Source organism: Phaseolus vulgaris, chromosome 4 (assembly GCF_000499845.2).
Source record: "Phaseolus vulgaris cultivar G19833 chromosome 4, P. vulgaris v2.0, whole genome shotgun sequence".
Lineage (NCBI taxonomy): Eukaryota > Viridiplantae > Streptophyta > Magnoliopsida > Fabales > Fabaceae > Phaseolus > Phaseolus vulgaris.
In genome coordinates this window covers 28,814,210-28,834,600 of record NC_023756.2, presented here as the reverse complement: position 1 = coordinate 28,834,600, position 20,391 = coordinate 28,814,210, and the positions used below count along the sequence as shown (strand labels likewise).

The following is a 20,391-nucleotide window of genomic DNA, read 5'->3' as shown; positions in this document are numbered from 1 at the left end:
TATAATGTTTTTAAAATAGGCAGGAGGGTTTTTATGCAAGGAGCAAAACCATGCAGCGGTATGATCTTGAACAGATATGATCAATAGTTGCCAATGCCGCCTGTATAACAAATCAGTTAATTAGTTTCTCTTATTTCAATAATTTATTAAAACTTATTTAATAAATAAGAACTTACTCATGGATGTACGGAGCAAAATAAATGTGTTTTCCACCATTCTTTAAGGCAGTGGTGATGTATGTTTGTGTTTCTGACTTCTTGTTTCCAATTGATTGAGTGATTTGAGGGTCTAAAAACCCATATATATTGTGTTTCCCCTCATCAAAGCATAATCCAGAAAGATACCTAAATTTCAATAAGTTAGTACTAATATATTTAATAAATCAAAAGTATAAAGATTTTAAAATTTGATCTTACATCATCCATAATTGCAGAACTGTTATGTTAATCTCTTGATCTCCAGATGCAAGGTCCAACAAATCAGACATGTGAACGTACAATGGTAGATTCTAAGACGGTTGTATCTAAAGTTGTAGCAACTTCCACCAATGCCGCCAGAGGATCATCAATGGAGACTATTTTCTTCTTTCCCAGAGGCAGATTTGTCTTAGGTTCCTGCTACTCATCAAAACAAAAAAAAAATACTTAAATTAGTTAGAATGTAATATATCTGATATATAATTCTATTAGTATTAGTGCAAATATATACCATAGAGTCTATAGGTCTGACGAGATGTCTAGGTCAGGCAACGAAAGTATGTAATGCCTCTGCCACAATTGTCACCTCTGATGTCGGCACAGGAACTGCAAGATCACCATAAAGGACCTTCTCCACCGTGACCTTCATGAAATTAGAAGGAAGAGGCACATTGTGTAACATTGTGACCCCTTCATAACACTTACCCAAGGCAACGAATCGGGTCAAAGAATTACACTCAACATATAATTCGCATTGGCTAGTTGAGCCAAAGTCATCCCCTGATAGATCAACTGCCGAACAACTCCCTTTAGTGCTGACTTTCTTAATAGGAGGCAGAGGTGGTTCATCTTCTACCATAGTAGGTGGTTGCTGTGAGTGTCCTAAACTCTCCCACCGCTTTTTGAACTCCATTTCCATTCGCGCACTAAACTTCTCCATGAAGCTTTCTTTAAGCTCTTGAGTTACCTTAGTCTTTAACTGCTCACGTAGTTGTAGTAAATACTCTTGGCTAGGTTCATTGGACAATTGTTACTTGCTGTGTGATGGAGGTCCAAAGTATGACCGAATCCCAACCCCATATCCAGCTACACGAACACGTCCAGGGTGTTCAGGTCGTCCGAGAGCAACATTAAGAATATCATTGCGACCACATGGTTTAAAAGTCCCCTGTGTTGATTGCTCATTAAGAGAATCCTAAAACAAATGAAAAGAAATTGACAAACTAAAACACATTGAATTTAAAATAACATATAGAATTTAAAATAAAACATTGAAAAGAAATTGTCAAACTTACAATGCGTTCAACTGTTTGTTCTGTAGACTTAGAACTCCATGTCCCTAGTGTGTTTATATGGGCACCCTTCCACATCTCATGTCGGAGTGGTGGGGATGGAGGTCTTAAAGAATCTACACTATTCATTTCCTCAATGGAAGTAGAACGTGCTTTAATCTTTTCTTCAAGCATCTTCTGCTCTAGCAACTTATAACCACCACGAGACAATAAGTGTGGGGTATCATTATATGCCTGATTGGCTTTTGCTTTGTTCCGAACCTCCTATCATAACACTCAAAATTTAGTAATACGTTAATATAAACTATATTCAAATATAAAAGTGATACTAACCTGCCATTTTTCAGTTTGTCGAATATTGACAAACTGCTGCCAAGTTTCTTCATCAATGGATGCATATTTTGCACAAGGATTTTCTTCTTTCCTTTTCCCATATATATAATCTGTTGTCAATTTTGATTTGAACTGACGAAACTTGACACCCACATCTGAAAGAACCTTCGCTTTCAAGGTTTCCACATTCGGGATGTTGTAATGCGTCTACATTGTTTGAAAGAATTAGTTCATAAACAAAAACAAAGTATAAAAGAACTTTAGATTGAGCAAAGTAAAAACAGTTACATACCAGAATATCTTGCCAAATCATGTTTTTCTCGTGGTCAGTCACGTGATCCCAGGACTGAGTTAAGATAGAGATCCTTTCACGAGATAGTACTCCGAGATAACTCCTATATTTCTTTGCATGTTGCCCAGTGGGCACACCAGTGTGGATATCAATAGACAAAGGTATTTTGTCATCTTTAGTTATCTTCTTAAACATATTCTTTAATCTTGTAGGTCCTCTACCAGTTTTTGAATGGGAAACTTTATCATCTGCCATGTTCCTGTTATCAAAAAAATATAATAAGCATCAAGAATATGAAATATAATGAAAATGAAATATATTGTAAAACTAAACATGAATCACATGTACATACAAATATATATTCCTTCATCATGATCATTTCGAGTTGCATGTACAACATCAGCAACATCCTCGTACTCTTTATTGATGGTCGTTCTTGTAAGTGATTCAATCTCACAAATGTCATTGTTTGTATCTTCTGGGTCATTATGTTGTTTTTTTCCATGTAGCACAACAGACCAGTGGTCAGACGTAGGATCTTGGATATAGAAAACTTGGGAAGCTTGATGTGCCATTATAAATGGTTCGTCATGATAACCTATCTTTCGAAAGTCAACCAAAGTCATTCCTGATTCATCAACTTTGACACCAGTCTTATTTTCAACCCACTTGCATTTGAAAACAGGTACAGTAAACTTGGTATAATTAACTTCCCAAATCTCTATTATGACACCATAATAAGGCATTGATCCCACAACAGGATTTTGATCATTTGCAGTTGAAAACTGCATAGACTCTGCCTCCAAGGTGACTCCGATATTTTGCACTGTACTCCTATCATCTCGAGACTTTGTGTAAAACAAACAACCATTTACTTCATAGCCAGAACAACATAAAACATCAAATTTGAGACCGTTTGCAAGCCATGTTAATGTTTCAGATGCTGATGGATCATTCATTATTTGTTGCTTAAACCATGACATGAAAGTTTTGTTATGCTCAATTAACACCCATTTTTCTGATTGTCTTGGATTTTTATATTTGATAATGTCTTTGTGTGTATCTAAGTATGGTAACACCTCATCAGTTTTATTCAAGATATACAAGTGTGCTTGCAGAACCTCTTTTCTAGATTTGCTTATGACATGTACACCTCTTGAAGATTTACTTATGAATCTACGAGAGTGCCAACCTTTTTCAGGAACTCCTATACATTTGGCTTTTGACATGTACTCGGAACAAAACTCAATAGATTCTTCTGAAATGTATCTTTCAATAATGGAAGCTTCTGGACGACATTGATTCTTCACATATCCCTTCAAAATCTTCATGTATCGTTCAACTGGATACATCCATCGCATATAAACATGCCCACACAATCTGATTTCTCTTACAAGATGAACAACCAAGTGTACCATAATATCAAAAAAAGATGGAGGAAAAAACATCTCGAGTTGACACAAGATAAAAATTATTTCTTCTTCAAGTTCATCCAACTTCTGAGAGTCAATCTCTTTACTACATATGGAATTGAAAAATGAACATAGTCGAGTGATTGTATGCCTAACATTTTTGGGCAAGATTCCACGAATAGCCACCGGTAGTAATTGTTGCATTAGAACGTGACAATCATGTGACTTTAAGCCAATTAGTTTCAAATCATTCATAGATACAAGACTCTTCACATTTGAAGAGTAGCCTTGTGGTACCTTAACACCTTTAAGACATTCACAAAAACTTGTTTTCTCTTTCTTTGACAAAGTGTAACACGCTGCAGGCAAGTATGTACGTTTACCAACTTCTCTCGGTGCCAATTCCTCTCGTATATTCATCTCAATCAAATCCATACGTCCATTCACACCATCCTTTGTTTTGCCTTTAATGTTCAGAAGTGTTCCTATTAGACTGTCACACACATTCTTTTCTACGTGCATTACATCTAGACAGTGTCTGACATCTAACTTACACCAATACGGAAGATAAAAAAATATTGATCTCTTCTTCCATATTTCACTCACAGTTTTCTTCTTCTTCATTTTTCCAAAAGTCACATTATCATTTTTTATTTTTTCATAAATTTCAATACCACTTAAGGGAGTGGGGCAAATGTCATGTTCTTGGTATCCGTTAAAAGCTTTTTTCAATCTACGATACGGATGATATTTCTTTAGAAATCTACGATGCCCAAGATACACGGTTTTTCTTCCGTGTTTCAACTGCTCATAAGATGTCTTCTCTTCACATATTGGACATGCTCTATGGCCTTTCACACTATAACCTGACAAGTTCCCATATGCAGGGAAGTCATTGATAATACAAAACAACATCGCATGCAATCGGAAAGATTCATTCTTAAACGCGTCAAACACATCAACCCCTTCATTCCACAATAACTTCAAATCTTCAATCAATGGATTAAGATAAACATCTATGTCATTTCCAGGTTGTTTTGGACCAGAGATCATCATAGATAACATCATGTATTTGCGCTTCATACACAAAGCAGGAGGTAAGTTGTAAATCACTAACAAAACGGGCCATGAACTATGATTACTACTTAAATTTCTGATCCTGCCTGTTGACCGGAACGCTGGAAATTGCCTCGTCAAAGGATCGACGTGCGCACCGCTTCTCACCTCCGTTCCTCTTCGGGATCTATCTCAAGAACCTGCAAAGAAACAACACGGCGCCGCTGCGGCCGATCGCACTCCAACGCTCAAGTCAGTGACGGTATCACCAAAAACTAAGAGAACTAGAACCGTGCAAATCCTCTCTCACAGTCAGCTCTAACTCGCAAGCGTAAAGTGTATGAACTGAACGTGCGTACCTCAGAAAGTTTGTTAAGAACTCTTATATACCTGGTGGCTTTCTCTCTCCTGGCAGTTACAGACTCGGACACGTGGCTCGCATCCAACTGTACACGTGCCATCATCTGGAGGCTCCCTGACTTGGCGCTGCTTCTACTCTTATTTTGGCTAAGTTACTTATGCATGGTACTGCCCAGTGCATAGCTAACTTAGGAGTGCGATCTCGACTGGAACTGGCGAGTTAGGGGCCTTCATACACCTTCCCCGTGGTCTCGCCGGCCGCCTTCATAATCTGCTTCTCCTTCATCTTCGGCGATGTGCTTGCTCTGGCGATCTCCAATGACTAGGTCGCCTGAATCTACATCTGGCGACTTCATCTTCAACCTGGCAATCGCCCATTCTGGTAAGCTGGAAATCGGAACACGCCAGCTTAACAACTAGCGACTACACGTACCCCCCGACTTCCTTCCCTTATGCCAACCTGGCACCTTGTCAACACGCCTACACTGTAGCAGGATGCCACGTCATCACACCCGACCACCAGGGCGGTACACAAGCCCCCCAGTCTTAAGCGAAGACTTGTCTAGCGAAAAGACTGAAAGAGCCTTCGTTAGCACCGATCTACGTGGCCCTGACGCGGATTTCCAAGCGGTTGTACCTTCTGCTGCTCTGACGCTCCACCAAACCCCTCACTCATCGCTCGACACGTGGCTTCATCAACGACTCTCTTCATTTGCCGTTTGCGCTCCCTAAACCCATTTCGAAAAACCCTTAAACCCATTTCGCTTCACTGTTCCATCACTTTCTTCGTGCTTGCAAACGCTCTAACTTCCTTCTGCGAAAACTCTCAACGCTCTTCAACGCTCGAGATCACCATCTTCCTCCATCGTCTCCCTGATCATCGAAAGGTAACTACTTTCCTTCATCTGTTGGTTTTCCTTGCATTTTCACCGACTTGCATCATCCTGTAACTGCTTGGTGCATACGCTGTGGGTTGTTTTTTCCATTTCTCCTTCTGCGTAACTTAGGGCTTTGTCGATCGTCGCAACGAACCTGCATTCGTTCGTCTTTCACCTTCCTTCTATGATCGAGTCAGCCTTCGTAACCCTCCTGATCATTTTTCCTTTCTTCTTCCTTTGCAGCTGCTATCATGACTCGCACCAAGATTACCCCGAACCCCCCTCCATCAGCACGAAACCTTCCTTCACAAGCACACGACTCAACACAAGTTCGTGGCGCTTCCTCTTCGCAGGCTGAGAGGCCTGCGTCTTCCCAATCTGCCCCGGCCTAGGCGACTCCATCTAACGCTGGAGGAGCCCCCGTTCCTCCGCCAGACTTCAAAACTTTATACCCCTGGGCTAACTCAACCCTTCTGAAAGAAACGTCCTCTGTGAACACTGCGGGAGCAGTCTTGCGGCTGACTAAGGGGGACGAGATTTACCAATCGTTTCACAAGGAGCACGACGAAAAGATGATGGTGCTGCCTTGCCCTGCCGACCTGCCCGTGTGTGCCGATGACAAAGTAAGCGCCGACGGGCCCTTCTGCTTTGTCTATACGACTCTGTTCAAGAAGGTTAGGCTCAGGTTCCCTCTCACCCGATTCGAGAGGGAACTTCTTACCGAGCTCAACATTGCGGCCGCCCAGCTCCACCCCAGCAGCTGGGCGTTTGTTCGAGCTTTCCAAGTAACGTGCGCCCACCTGGGGTTGCCCGCGTCGGTGGACGTGTTTTTGTTCCTTTTCGAAGCCAAGCACCCAGGAGACCGCCTGTGGGTCAGCTTGAATGCGATTGCTGGGAGATCCATCTTTACCATCTTCCAGCAATCGTACAAAGATTGGAAGGGGAAATTCGTCCAAGTACGTGCAAACGACAAGGACACCTCCCTTCTTGATGGCTTCCCCTTGTACTGGGTGGACAAGGGGAAAAAAGAGTCCAAGAGCTGCTTCAGGAGGCCCAGAAGTCCTGATAGCATGGGAGCATTGGACAGAGACCTTTGTCTCTTCTGGAAGAAGGTGGCGGACGCAAATATAACTTTCCTCACCACCTCCCTGATCAGCTTTGAATTCTACGAAGATCAGCTAGAATTTCAAATAGGTTAGGTCATTTGAACTATTGCTTTAATACTGCTTCTGCTTAGCTGTTTCTGGGCGTTTTGTGCGTTATGCGCAAGACTTTGGCTTTACCTTTTCTGCACATATCATCTGCTTTGCTGTTTACTACACTATGCACTTATCTGTTTTCCTTGAGCTAACCCACGCATCTCTGTCCCCTGCAGACAACATGTTGCCCAGGAACATGCTCGCCGAACTCAAGTCGCTCGCCCGAAACCACGGGTTGGCAACCGGTTCCCAAACGGTGCCCAACTCGGTGGTGGAGGCCGCAATTGTCCAAGGGCGATCACCACCCAAGGAGCCCGCTCAACGCAAAAAATTGGTCCTTAAGAGACCTAAAAGAAAGCCCCTCAAGTCGTCCATGAGGAGGAAGAAGAGGACGACGAGGTCACCGAGGATGGCCTCGTTACGAAGAGGAAAAGGGTGGCACCATCTTCACCACCTGCCCCACCACCTCTTCCAAGCTCGACACCACCATCAACGCCTGCTCCTCCTCCACCCTCGCCAACACCACAGGCTCCTTCTTCACCAGTCCAAGCGGTTCCACTGGCCACTGCGCCACCTGCAGCTGAGGCCCAAGAGCCAAATTTCCTGGAGGACCCCCCGAGCGCCTCTACACCATATGTGTCAGCCGGAGGGGTCCCCCTTCAAATGCCTCCGCTGCAGGAGATGTTCCAATCGGGGATGAGGTTGCTCACACCTCTCCAATTCTAATCACCGAATCCCCGATCCCGTCGCCACGCCAGGAAGCAAACACTGAAGATCCTGCTAAGGAAGGTGGCGACGAGAACCCACAACAAGCCCACCTGGCGCCTCTCCAAGCAGCAAACCTTCCCCTTGAGGTCACAAGGATGTGGGAACCTCTGACCGCCAAACTGAAAACCATAGCAGAGGATATCCCAGCGATTATAACCAGGGCTGTGGAAGGCTCAACCAGGAGGCTCCAAGACGACCTCTTCAACCTCAAAACCGAAAACAGCACTATGAAGATCGAGGTGGAGAAGTTGTCCTTCAGCCTGACGCTCGCAGAAATCGAACACTCCCGGGTGGAGGATGCAATGAACACCGAGCTCAGGCTGGCGCGCAAGGAGGCTACTGACCTTCGCCGCAAAGTTCACGATCTTGCCCAAGAGAAGGTCGAGCTGGAAAGCAAAATCGTGCCTCTTCGCGCCAAGGCGATCGACCTGGAGGCTCACATTCAAGCTGACGCCGCTAAGGTGCAAAAACTGGAGCAGAGGTCGATCGACCGAGAGAAACTACTTGGGCAAGTAGAAAAGGCGAGGGACGACGCCATGGCTGATCTCATCGAGGCCAATAAAGAGAAGGGAAAGATGGCTGCTGAGTTGGCCCAAGCACAATCGGAATCCAAGAAGGTTACTGACGACCTTCTCCAGGCTCAAGAGACCAACGAACAACTTAAAAAACAGGTTGAAGAGCTGGAACAACAGAACAAAGAGCTGAAAGAGCAAACCGAAGACCTCAAGAAGCGGATTGAGGAACTTCAGGGGCAAATCGAAGCACTCAAGCTGAATTCTGCTCAGATTCTGGCTGCTGGATTCGAAGCTGCGCGGGAACAATTCGCTTGCCTATTTCCCGATCTGGACCTCAGCCTGGTATCGTTGAACAACGAAGTAGTAGATGGAAAGGTCGTTCCTGCTGAAGACTAACCAACTCCACCTCATCTGCTACTTTTATGATTTCCCTTGTATTATTCTATAAAAACTCCTGTATGTATGCCTTCAACAAATACTTATCTCAATGACAAAGTTTAGGTATTCACTCTCTTGACTTCCTTAAGCGCTTTACCTTCTTTGCATGTTTAACTTTGTCGGATTTAACTTAACGATTTTTGCAAACACAACCTTCTGACTTAACCGCTTCGAACCACTTCAAACTTAAGTAATAATCACTTTAACCAACTTGTACTCTTAAAGCAACTAACCTTATCACAAAAATACCCTTCAAGCAACGAACTATAACTCCATTATTGGCTCAAATAACGTCCCACTCGACCTGCTTCCTCAAACAAGTCTTTCAGCCTTCTCGCGTGTTTGAACTTTTCCCGATCGCCAAGAACTCTTGGTACCATTAGCTTTTCCTAGCCTCATGCTTTGGCAATCGTTTTTTCGCATGGGGCAGAGACGCCTTTAGGGATCTCTTTCTACCCTCCTGGACTTCAGAACAAAGACCGGCTGACTAGGCGTTCTCTTCGAACCTACCTTAGCCACCTTCCATACTTCTTCCACCCTCTGCGCCATACCTGAACTCGTTCGAGACGAGAAGGATTTTATCTTGCCTAAACTCGCATGTAAGCGAGAAGGTCTTAACTCGCCTGAACTCGCTCAACGGCGAGAAGGACTTTAACTGGCCTTAGCTCGCACAACGGCGAGAAGGACTTTATCTGGTGCCTCAACTTGCCCAGGGTGTACATCTCCTCCCCCCTGGATGCACTGAGGACCTTTTCTTTCTCTCGCCTGCACTCGCTCGACGGCGAGGAGGTCTTTAACTTGCCTCTACATTGCCCCAGGGGTTCCATCTTCTCGCCCCCAGAAACATGGAGGACTTTTTACTCTTTCTCGCCTGCACTCGCTCGACGGCGAGGAGGTCTTTTACTTGCCTCAGGACGCGCGAGGGCATTGAGGTCGTTCATCTGGTGCCTCCGATTGCCGAAAGACGATGAGGACTTTAAAACTTAACTGGTGCCTCCAATCGCCGAAAAACGATGAGGACTTAAAACTTAACTGGTGCCTCCAATCGCCGAAAAACGATGAGGACTTAAAACTTAACTGGTGCCTCCAATCGCCGAAAAACGATGAGGACTTAAAACTTAACAGGTGCCTCCAATCGCCGAAAAACGATGAGGACTTAAAACTTAACTGGTGCCTCCAATCGCCGAAAAACGATGAGGACTTAAAACTTAACTGGTGCCTCCAATCGCCGAAAAACGATGAGGACTTAAAACTTTTAGAAAGCATGCGATATGTCTTTTCTCGCCTTAAATCACGTACAAGCGACAAGGTTTTTCTTCAAAAACTCTTGGAAAAAAGCAAACATGCAATCTGAGGACGCCTTATACTTCAAAAACTCTTCTTTATTGGGTGGCCTCATTAAAAACCTTCCTTAGGGAAAAAAGAGTGCCCCCTTGAAACTGTTTTAACAGAGATATTGTAATATAACACTTGTGTTTGTCTTTACTTACAAAGCTCTTAACTATAGTACAACTTCAGGTGTGTGGCATTCCAGGTGCGAGGGATCGCCCCTCCTTCCAGCGTCTCTAAGCGGTAGGCCCCGTTTCCGAGCGCCTCGGTTATTCTGAACGGTCCAGTCCACTTGGGCGACAGCTTATTCTCCATCTCGTACTGGTGGGCCTTCCTCATCACCAAGTCGCCCTCTCTAAACTGCCTTGGCATCACCTTTGAGTTGTATCTTCGTTCAACCCTTCTCTTCACGGCCTCAGCCTTCAACCTCGCCTCTTCCCTGACCTCATCCAGCAGATCCAGGTTTAGCCTTCTCTCTTCATTCGAGTCTTCCTCTACGAAGTTCTGGAATCTCGGCGAGCTCTCCTGGATCTCCACTGGAATCATGGCATCACACCCATAGACCAAGCTGAACGGGGTCTCGTGGGTTCCTGACTGCTCGGTGGTGTGGTACGCCCAGACTATACGGGGCACCTCCTCAGCCCAACTTCCCTTGGCTTTCTCAAGCCTTCTCTTCAAACCTCTCAACAACACCCGATTAGCTGACTCCACCTGGCCATTTGTCTGAGGGTGCTCGACGGATGCAAACACTTGTTGAATTCCCACCCCTTCGCAAAGCTTCTTCAACAGGTGGCTTGCAAACTGTGTCCCATTATCTGACACCAGGCGCTTAGGCACTCCAAACCGGCACACGATGTTCTTCCATACAAAACCTTCGATCTTGTGTGCGGTGATCTGGGCCACTGGTTCTGCTTCAATCCACTTGGTGAAATACTCAATCGCCACCACCAAGTACTTCATTTGCCTGATCGCCAGCAGGAAAGGTCCCAGGATGTCGATTCCCCAAGTATGAAACGGCCAAGGGCTATAGATCGACTTCAACTCCTCGGGAGGTGCCTTATGCCAATCGGCGTGCTGCTGGCATTGTTTACAACATTGGGCATATTTCTTGCAATCTTCTCTCATGGATGGCCAGTAGTAGCCTGCACGGAGAGTCCTCGCGGCCAGAGCTCGACCCCCGACGTGGCTTCCGCATATCCCTTCGTGGAGCTCTGCCATGATTCTCGTGCACTTCTCGCCGTGTATACATTCCAGGAGCGGGTGAGTGAACCCAAACCTGTACAGATCGCCGTCAATCAACGTATACTTGCTGGAATTTTTCTTTACCTTCCTAGCTTCTGTCGGATCCAGCGGGAGGAGGCCATCTGCCAGGCACCGTTTGTATTGCATTATCCAAGTGTCTGGCTCATGGGCGGCGCAGACCTTCATCACATCCACCTTCTCTCCTTGACATGCTCTAACTCTCGGCGATCTCAGAGTTTCTTGCGTCAAGGACTTATGGCTTCTCGCTGCTCTCTCCGTCGACTTGCTTATTTGAAGGACCAGGTGATCTGCTACAAATGCCCTTGGCGTCTTCAGAGTTTCTTGAATCACCGTCCTCTGCCTACCCCCCTTGCCTGAGCTGGCGAGCTTGGCAAGCAGGTCAGCTCGGGCATTCTGCTCTCGGGGCACATGCACTACTTCAAAAGAGGCAAAGGAACTCTTCAATTCCTGCACATACGCCAAGTAAGCCGCCATTTGTGGATCTTTAGCCTGGAACTCGCCGGTTACTTGCCCTGTGACTAGCAGCGAGTCACTCTTAGCCATCAGCACCCTAGCCCCCATCTCCTTGGCCAGCAAAATCCCGGCGATCAGCGCCTCATACTCTGCTTGATTGTTGCTGGCTTTGAAGGCAAACCTCAAAGATTGTTCAATCAGCACGCCGTTGGGTCCTTCCAATATGACCCCAGCACCGCTGCCCTGCTGGTTCGACGATCCATCCACCGAAAGTACCCAACGGAAATCGTCTCCTTCAACCCGCGTCGCCTCTGATGAGAGCTCAACCACAAAATCTGCAAAGACTTGCCCCTTGATCGGGCCTCGGGGCTCGTACTTAATATCAAACTCTGACAACTCTACGGCCCACTTCACCATCCTTCCCGCAACATCGGGTTTCTTCAAGACCTTCTGGATGGGCAGGTCAGTCATCACTAGTATTGTGAAGCTGTGGAAGTAGTGGCGCAACCTCCTCGCCGAAAACACCACAGCCAGCGCAGCCTTCTCCAGGGCCTGATATCTCGTTTCTGGGCCCTGCAACACCTTGCTCACGAAATAAATAGGCTTCTGAGCCTGATCTTGATCCTGGGCGAGCACCGCACTCACCGCCCTCTCAGTCACAGCGAAATACAACCTGAGAGGGATTCCCACCAGCGGTTTGCACAGAACCGGCGGGCTCGCCAGATACCCCTTCAGTTTGACGAAAGCTTCTTCGCACTCTTTCGTCCAAGCAAACTTATTATTGCGCCGCAGACATTGAAAATAGGGATGCCCCTTTTCTCCGCTAGCTGACACGAAGCGAGATAGGGCTGCCATCCGACCTGTTAGCTGCTGGACTTCTTTCACCGTAGCCGGGCTTCTCATCGCCAAGATGGCGGCGCACTTGTCTGGGTTAGCTTCTATTCCCCTTTCAGTCAAGAGGAAACCCAAAAATTTTCCAGCCTCCACGCCGAAAATGCATTTCTCCGGGTTGAGCTTTAACTTAAACTTGGCGATCGTCGTGAACAATTCTTCCAAGTCTGCCACGTGCTTGCTTTTTTCCTGCGAGGTCATGACCATGTCATCGACGTAGGCTTGCACGTTCCTTCCCAACATTGGTGCAAGTACTCGATCCATCAGCCTCTGGTACGTGGCCCCCGCGTTCTTCAGCCCAAACGGCATCACCTTATAGCAGTAGCACGACCTCTCCGTCATGAAGGCTGTTTTTTCTTCATCCATGGGATGCATCTTGATCTGATTATAGCCCGAGAAGGCATCCAGGAAACTCAGCAGCTTGCACCCTGCAGCACTATCAACCAGGGCATCAATGCTTGGTAAAGGATACGAATCCTTTGGGCAAGCTTTGTTCAGATCGGTGAAATCGACGCACATGCGCCATTTCCCGTTATTCTTCTTCACCAGTACGACATTTGCCAACCATTCAGGGTACTGGACTTCCCTGATGTGGCCTGCAGCGAGGAGTTTCTGTGTTTCGTCCCTGATCGCCTGCCTCCTCTCCTCGTTGAATTTTCTTCTCCTTTGTCGCACCGGTCTCACCATGTTGTCCATCGCCAGATGATGGCACAAGAAGTCGGGATCAATCCCGGGCATGTCCGAAGCGGACCATGCAAACGCATCCAGATGCCGCTCAATCACCTTGGCGATCTGGTCCTGGAGATCGACCTCCAGAGATCTTCCCAGCTTGAAGACCTTTCCTCCGATCTCCTTCTCGAGCCACTGCTCGACAGGTTTAGGCCTGGATTCTCTGGCGATCACTGCCCTGGCGATTCCTTGTTCCCTCGCTTCCTCGGGGCGATTCCGCGCCTCTTCCTCCTCCAGGCCAACATTCCTCTCCCCTAGCTCGGCGTTTACCATCTCTACATCCCTTCCGGCGGCCTCCTCTGTTACCGGCGGTCTGGGCTTCGCACCGGGAGGTGGGGTGGTTGTTACATAGCTCACTGATCTTTTGTTTTTCAGGCTATTCTCATAGCACCTTTTAGCTTCTTTCTGATCAGACTTAATCGTGATCACCACCCCTTCCATGGACGGCAGCTTCACCTTCATGTGCCGAGTCGACGGAATGGCACCTATCCTGTTAAGAGTGGGCCTTCCCAACAGGATGTTATATGCTGAAGGGGCGTTTACGATGAGGTACTTGATTTTCTCCGTCCTCGACCCAGCCTCATCTGTAAACGTGGTTCTCAGCTCAATGTACCCCCTGACCTCCACCTGGTCACCAGCGAACCCATATAAGCACCCTCCATAGGGCCTTAGCTGGTCAAGGGGCAATTCCAGCTGCGTGAAAGTCGGCCAGAACATCACGTCTGCCGAGCTTCCTTGGTCCACCAGAACTCTGTGGACCTTCCTCCCTGCTGTAACCAACGAAATAACTATGGGATCGTTGTCATGAGGCACAACGTCCCGAAGATCCTGCTTTGTGAACGTAATGTCCACTTCCGGTGAGTGATCTTCAAACATGTCCACTGTCATCACCGATCGCGCATACTTTTTCCTCTGCGATGCGGTGCATCCACCACCTGAGAAACCCCCTGCAATGGTGTGGATCTCCCCGTGGATAGGCATCTCGTGCTGCTGGGCTTCTCCACCTGCTGGCTGGGAACTCGACGCTCCCCCGTCCTCCTATCCAGCAGATAGTCGTTTAGGAACCCGCTCTTAACCAGATCGTCGAGTTGATATCCCAAAGACAAACACGAGTCCAGGGTGTGGCCAAAACACTGGTGGAATTCGCACCAGGCGTCCGGCTTCGATCCCAGCACCTTGTCGCCCACCTTCTCAGGTGCCTTCAACCTAGCAGATATGTTAGGGATAGCGATCAGGTCCGCTAGTCCCATGACAAATTTGTGCTTAGGCGGGCGATTGTATTCCCGGCGTGCTGGTTGTTGGCGCGCTTGGCTTCTTCCCTTGTTTCTCCTGTCGTAAGGATGGCGAGTCCTCTGGTCTTTTCTGGTCGCCGCCGCCGTTTCCAGCACCCTCTGCGGCTGGATTCTGGTCTGGGCGCGTGGCCTGGCGGGAGCCACGCTGCCTCTCTTCTCGGCGACTTCACTTTCGTCGGCGATGTGGGCCACCGCAAGTCGCCTGACTTCAGCAAACGTCACTGGATGAGCCCTGATCAAGGCCTCGCAGAATGGCCCTGGCTGCACGCCCTTCTTGAAGGCATAGACCAGCATTTCTTCATCCTTGGCCGCGCGATCTGACCATCTGCGCTCCGAAGCGATTGAGGTAGTCTCTGAGGGACTCCCCATGGTACTGCCTTATATCAAACAGATCATAGGACACCCTGGGCGGTGCCTTATTCACAATGTACTGCTCGACAAAGATTTTCAAGAACTGTTGAAAATTGGTTATGTGGCCGTTAGGCAGGCTCACAAACCACTCCATCGCCGTTCCCTGGAGCGTACTTACGAACATCTTGCAGTAGACGGCGTCTGACCCTCCCGACAACATCATCTGCGTGTGGAACGTGGTCAGATGGGCCTCTGGATCCTCCACGCCGGTAAAGACAGCCTTAACCGGAACCACGCTCGTGGGAATAGGCGTGTCGGTGATCACCTGAACAAAAGGCATTGGGAAAACACGAGGTGGCGTCGACGGCGCCACCTCTTCAGCAGAAGAACGTCCTTGCTGCTCCTGAAGAGCTCGATGCAGCTCCTCAGTCACCTTGCTGAGCTCCTCGTTCCTGGCGCGAGAGGCGACCAGGTCCTCATGTATCCTCGCCTGCTCTACGCGCGAGGCTTCCACAGTTGCCTGCAACGAGCGCATCATCTCTGCCATCTGCGCCATGGTCATGGCGGTGTCGCCTTCAGCAGCGACAGGCGCCACGGGACTGGAACGATTGCTTCTCATTTTTCTCATTAACTTCAGCGAATCACAGGAATGCAGCAAACCACACTTCAGCCTCGATCGAATCAGCGATCAATCGGAGAAAACAGTGCGAAACAGCGCAAGAAAACTCAAGAACACCGTAAGCCTTCAAAGAAAACCACAACTTCGCCAGAAACCACCGCCTCCCCGCGAACAACCAAACAGACAAAAGAACTCGAACTTCCACCAAACAGATTACGCGTAAGCAGCAGAAAACCTTACTCCACCGATCGAAAAGCCAAACGAACGGTTCTAAACGCAAACTCACCGAACGAAACTCAAGGAGACCGTGAACGACGGTTGCACCAGCACGCAACCGCGCAGAAAACTTCGGAAACTTCCAAGAACTCACGCTGTGGATGGGAGCAAGTTTTACACGGCCCCACGGTGGGCGCCTGATGATCCTGCCTGTTGACCGGAACGCTGGAAATTGCCTCGTCAAAGGATCGACGTGCGCACCGCTTCTCACCTCCGTTCCTCTTCGGGATCTATCTCAAGAACCTGCAAAGAAACAACACGGCGCCGCTGCGGCCGATCGCACTCCAACGCTCAAGTCAGTGACAGTATCACCAAAAACTAAGAGAACTAGAACCGTGCAAATCCTCTCTCACAGTCAGCTCTAACTCGCAAGCGTAAAGTGTATGAACTGAACGTGCGTACCTCAGAAAGTTTGTTAAGAACTCTTATATACCTGGTGGCTTTCTCTCTCCTGGCAGTTACAGAGTCGGACACGTGGCTCGCATCCAACTGTACACGTGCCATCATCTGGAGGCTCCCTGACTTGGCGCTGCTTCTACTCTTATTTTGGCTAAGTTACTTATGCATGGTACTGCCCAGTGCATAGCTAACTTAGGAGTGCGATCTCGACTGGAACTGGCGAGTTAGGGGCCTTCATACACCTTCCCCGTGGTCTCGCCGGCCGCCTTCATAATCTGCTTCTCCTTCATCTTCGACGATGTGCTTGCTCTGGCGATCTCCAATGACTAGGTCGCCTGAATCTACATCTGGCGACTTCATCTTCAACCTGGCGATCGCCCATTCTGGTAAGCTGGAAATCGAAACACGCCAGCTTAACAACTGGCGACTACACGTACCCCCCGACTTCCTTCCCTTATGCCAACCTGGCACCTTGTCAACACGCCTACACTGTAGCAGGATGCCACGTCATCACACCCGACCACCAGGGCGGTACAATTTCCAAAGGGATTCATTCCATCAATTGCCAATCCAAGTCTTAAGTTTCTTGATTCTTTTCCAAATTCAGGAAATTATTTATCAAAATTCTTCCACTGCAAAGAATCAGCAGGATGACGAAGTAGTCCATCACATTTTCTATTATCTGCATGCCACCTAAGGTTTTTAGCGTCATCTGCATTTGCAAACAAACGCTTAAGCCTTGGAATTATTGGAAGATACCAAACAACCTTAGCAGAAGGACCTTCCTTTGTGAATTCATCAATTTCATCATTCTGACCAACTTTAACCTTATAACGTGACAAACCACACTTGGGACATCTTCTTAAATCTTCATACTCATTTCTGTATAAAATACAATCGTTAGGACATGAATGTATTTTTCTATACTCCATACCCATTGGACAAAGTATTTTTTTTTGCCTCATAATTTCGATTGGGCAAGGTATTTCCTTCTGGAAGCATGTCCTTAAGCAATTGAAGCAATTCTGTAAAACTTTTGTCGGTCCATCCATTCATTGCCTTCAAATTCATCAACCTTAACACTGCTGATAATCGTGTGAAGTTGGTTGAACCACGATACAAAGGAGTCTCTGCATCATTAGACATATTTTCGAAAACTGCATTAGCAAAAGATTCTGCTCCCACATCACGAATCATGTCTTCTAATCTATCATCCATTGAGAAATGAACTTCCTCCGAAGCACCGCGCACACTTGGCAAGTCTAACAATTCACCATGCCACGTCCATGTTGTATAACTTTTCAAAAATCCTTCACACAAAAGATGTTCTTTAATTTCGGAAACACTCAATATCCTTCCATTCAAACAATTGACACAAGGACACCTTATCCTTACTCCATTATTACAACTAACAGCATTATGTTCTGCGAATTGTATGAATTCTTCCACCCCTTTTTCGTAAGTTTCACTTATTCGTGGTTTATTAATCCAACTCCGATCCATAGAGCTGCTAAACTAAAAACCTGTGCAGACTCAAAATCATAAAAAAATAAATAAAAATTGCCGAAGGTCAGACACCTCCGGACTCAGAACCAGTGCGATCAATATGTCAAAACAATATATAATCATTAAAAAATAAATCAAAATTGTCGAAGGTCGAACACCTTTGGACTCAGAACCAGTGCGTTCAATATATCAAAACAATATATAATCATTGAAAATTAAATCAACACTGCAGAAGGTCAGACACCTCCGGACTCAGAATCAGTTCGTTCAATATATAGAATTAATATCTAACTCAAAACAAACATTTCTAAAATATAGTTAAAAATAAATAAAAATATACTAACCTCAAAATGGGTGGCGGTCGCGGTCGGAGGGCAAGGTGGGAACGGTGGCGCGCCTCAGAGGTCACGGGTCGCGGCTCGAGGGTTGCAGGGCGTGGGTCAGCGGTCACTGGACGCAGAGGATTGGGCAATCGCACGGTCGCGCGAATCAGTGGTCACTGGGAGCAGGACGACGGTCACGCGGTGATGGAAGTGCGACGTGGGTCGCGCGGTGGTGGAAGTGCGACGTGGGTCGCTCAGTGGTGGAGCTGCGACGTGGGTCGCGCGGTGGTGGAGCTTCGACGTGGGTCGCGCGGTGATGGAGGTGCGACGTCGGTCGCGCTGTGGTGGAACCGTCGGTCGAACGGTGGTCGAGGTGCGGCGTCGGTGGTGGTCACGGTGCACGGTGGAGTCGCGGAATAGGGTGAGTCGCGGCAGAGAGAAGAAAAGGAATAACTGGTTGAAAGAAGAGAGTGAAAAGCAACGTTCAGATGTGAATTCAGAAAGGATACCCACTTTTAACGATGGTTCAGAGTGAACCGTCGTGGAATGTGTACCTTTAACGACGGTTCTAGGGAGAACCGTCGTTAAAACCTACAACACTCACTTTTAACGACGGTTAAGGCGAGAACCGTCGTTAAAAGTGTAAAAAATTTCAAAAAAATTACGATGCTGCCACCACTTCGTTTATTACGATGGTTCTTTCCAAACCGACTTTAAAGGCTGTTGTTAATGAGGTATTTTGTACTAGTGAAGTTGACTTTTAAAGAGCCGAAGATGGCCGTTGTAGTTCTCGAGATGAGATGTGATTATTGGAAACATTAAATGCCTAACAGTGATATGACGTTTACTTTTCAGAACAAAATCACCATTTCAATAAACACTGTTTAATCAAAAATCGAATGGTTGAGGTTGTGCGTCGTTTCGTAAGCTGGGTGGCACGAGCCATTAGATGGATATGGATCTAACGGTTCTAAGCCGTATGCATGATAATCTCTCTCTTTAGTTTTCTTATAAATAGGACTTCATTTGACTGAGGAAAGGTTTACACTTTCTTTGTTGCTTATAAGGTTTACCACGTGTCGAGTCTCTTCACTTACTTTCACTCTTCGTACAATATTCAGGTGAGTCATGTCTTCTTTCCGACTCTTCTAATACTTTTGTAGATATAGTCATCGAAAGTTATTGACACTACATCTGGTAGTGCGAGAGACGCTAGTGGCTCGAACGATTTTAGATCGCACGGTATGAGTTACGAGTGGGTTGATCCATGCATCTTGGCTATCCCTACTTGCTTCAGGGATTCCAATAATCTAATCAATTTTTATCTAAAACCCGATTCACCTTCGGATGTGCTGATGGCTGACATTTGCGGCTACACTGACCGAGTTTGCCATGGTCGGGAAAACGCACCCCACAATTTCTTTTTTTGTTTATAATATTTTTTTCTTGAACTACATATTACCCTTCCCTCCGATGACTTTACCATGGGGGTCCTTCAGATCCTCCATGTGGCATCGATCCAACTACACCCCGAACGTTTTTGCTTGATATCTGATTAATGAGTCGCTGAACGACCTTGACATGACCCCCTTTCGAAAGGCGTGGAACATCAAGGCCTCATCCTGAGTTTGGAGCTTCACTGCGAACGCCCCAAATCTGTTCAAAAAATCCTTCAACGGCAATCTTCCCAGTCTTTGCTTTATGCCGAAAAGATCGAAAGAGACCGGCGGTTGGGCTTGATTAACAATGAATTGTTCCCTGAACAATCCAAAAAACTGATCGAAAGAGGTTATGTGGCCATCAGGAAGGCAAACAAACAACTGTAATGTCGTTCCTATGAACGTCCCCATGAACATTTTGCAATGCATAGCATCTGTTCTTCCCGAGATCATCATCTGGGCATTCAACGTTGTAAATAAGTCTCGGGGTTTTCTATACCTGTAAACACAATCTTGGGCGTTATGAAATTGGTTGATATGACAACGTCCATGATCGCTTGCGAAAATGGTCTGGGTGAGCCCTTAATTGAGTAGTCGGACTTCGCTCTCCCGCAGAATGTTCGCCAATTTGTTGTAGACTCCTACACAATTTCTCATTGGTCATACGTAACTCATCATTGCTTGCTCGAGACACATCTATTTCCGCCATTAGCTGGTCTTGCTTGAGCAGCTGCTCAGCTTGGACTTTCGCCATGAGTCTCTCCGACTCAGCCTTGGATAT

General features: G+C 46.8%; 1 protein-coding gene across 2 annotated transcripts; it reads right to left on the bottom strand.

Annotated features, from left to right (window-relative positions):
* Position 1: 1 nt before the first annotated feature.
* On the bottom strand, positions 2-20,050 carry LOC137837512 (uncharacterized). Of its 2 annotated transcripts, XM_068646518.1 has the most exons (7): positions 18,193-20,050; positions 2,115-2,373; positions 1,823-2,029; positions 1,493-1,753; positions 709-1,392; positions 417-617; positions 2-344 (listed from the first exon to the last, which is right to left on the bottom strand). In XM_068646518.1, exons 2-5 carry the CDS (start codon positions 2,367-2,369, stop codon positions 1,228-1,230), a joined length of 888 nt encoding a protein of 295 aa, XP_068502619.1. In that variant the 5' UTR covers positions 2,370-2,373; positions 18,193-20,050; the 3' UTR covers positions 2-344; positions 417-617; positions 709-1,227. The 2 variants fall into 2 exon arrangements, with proteins under 2 accessions (XP_068502619.1, XP_068502620.1); XM_068646519.1 differs by lacking the exon at positions 18,193-20,050 and having other exon boundaries at positions 2,115-2,440.
* Positions 20,051-20,391: the final 341 nt, after the last annotated feature.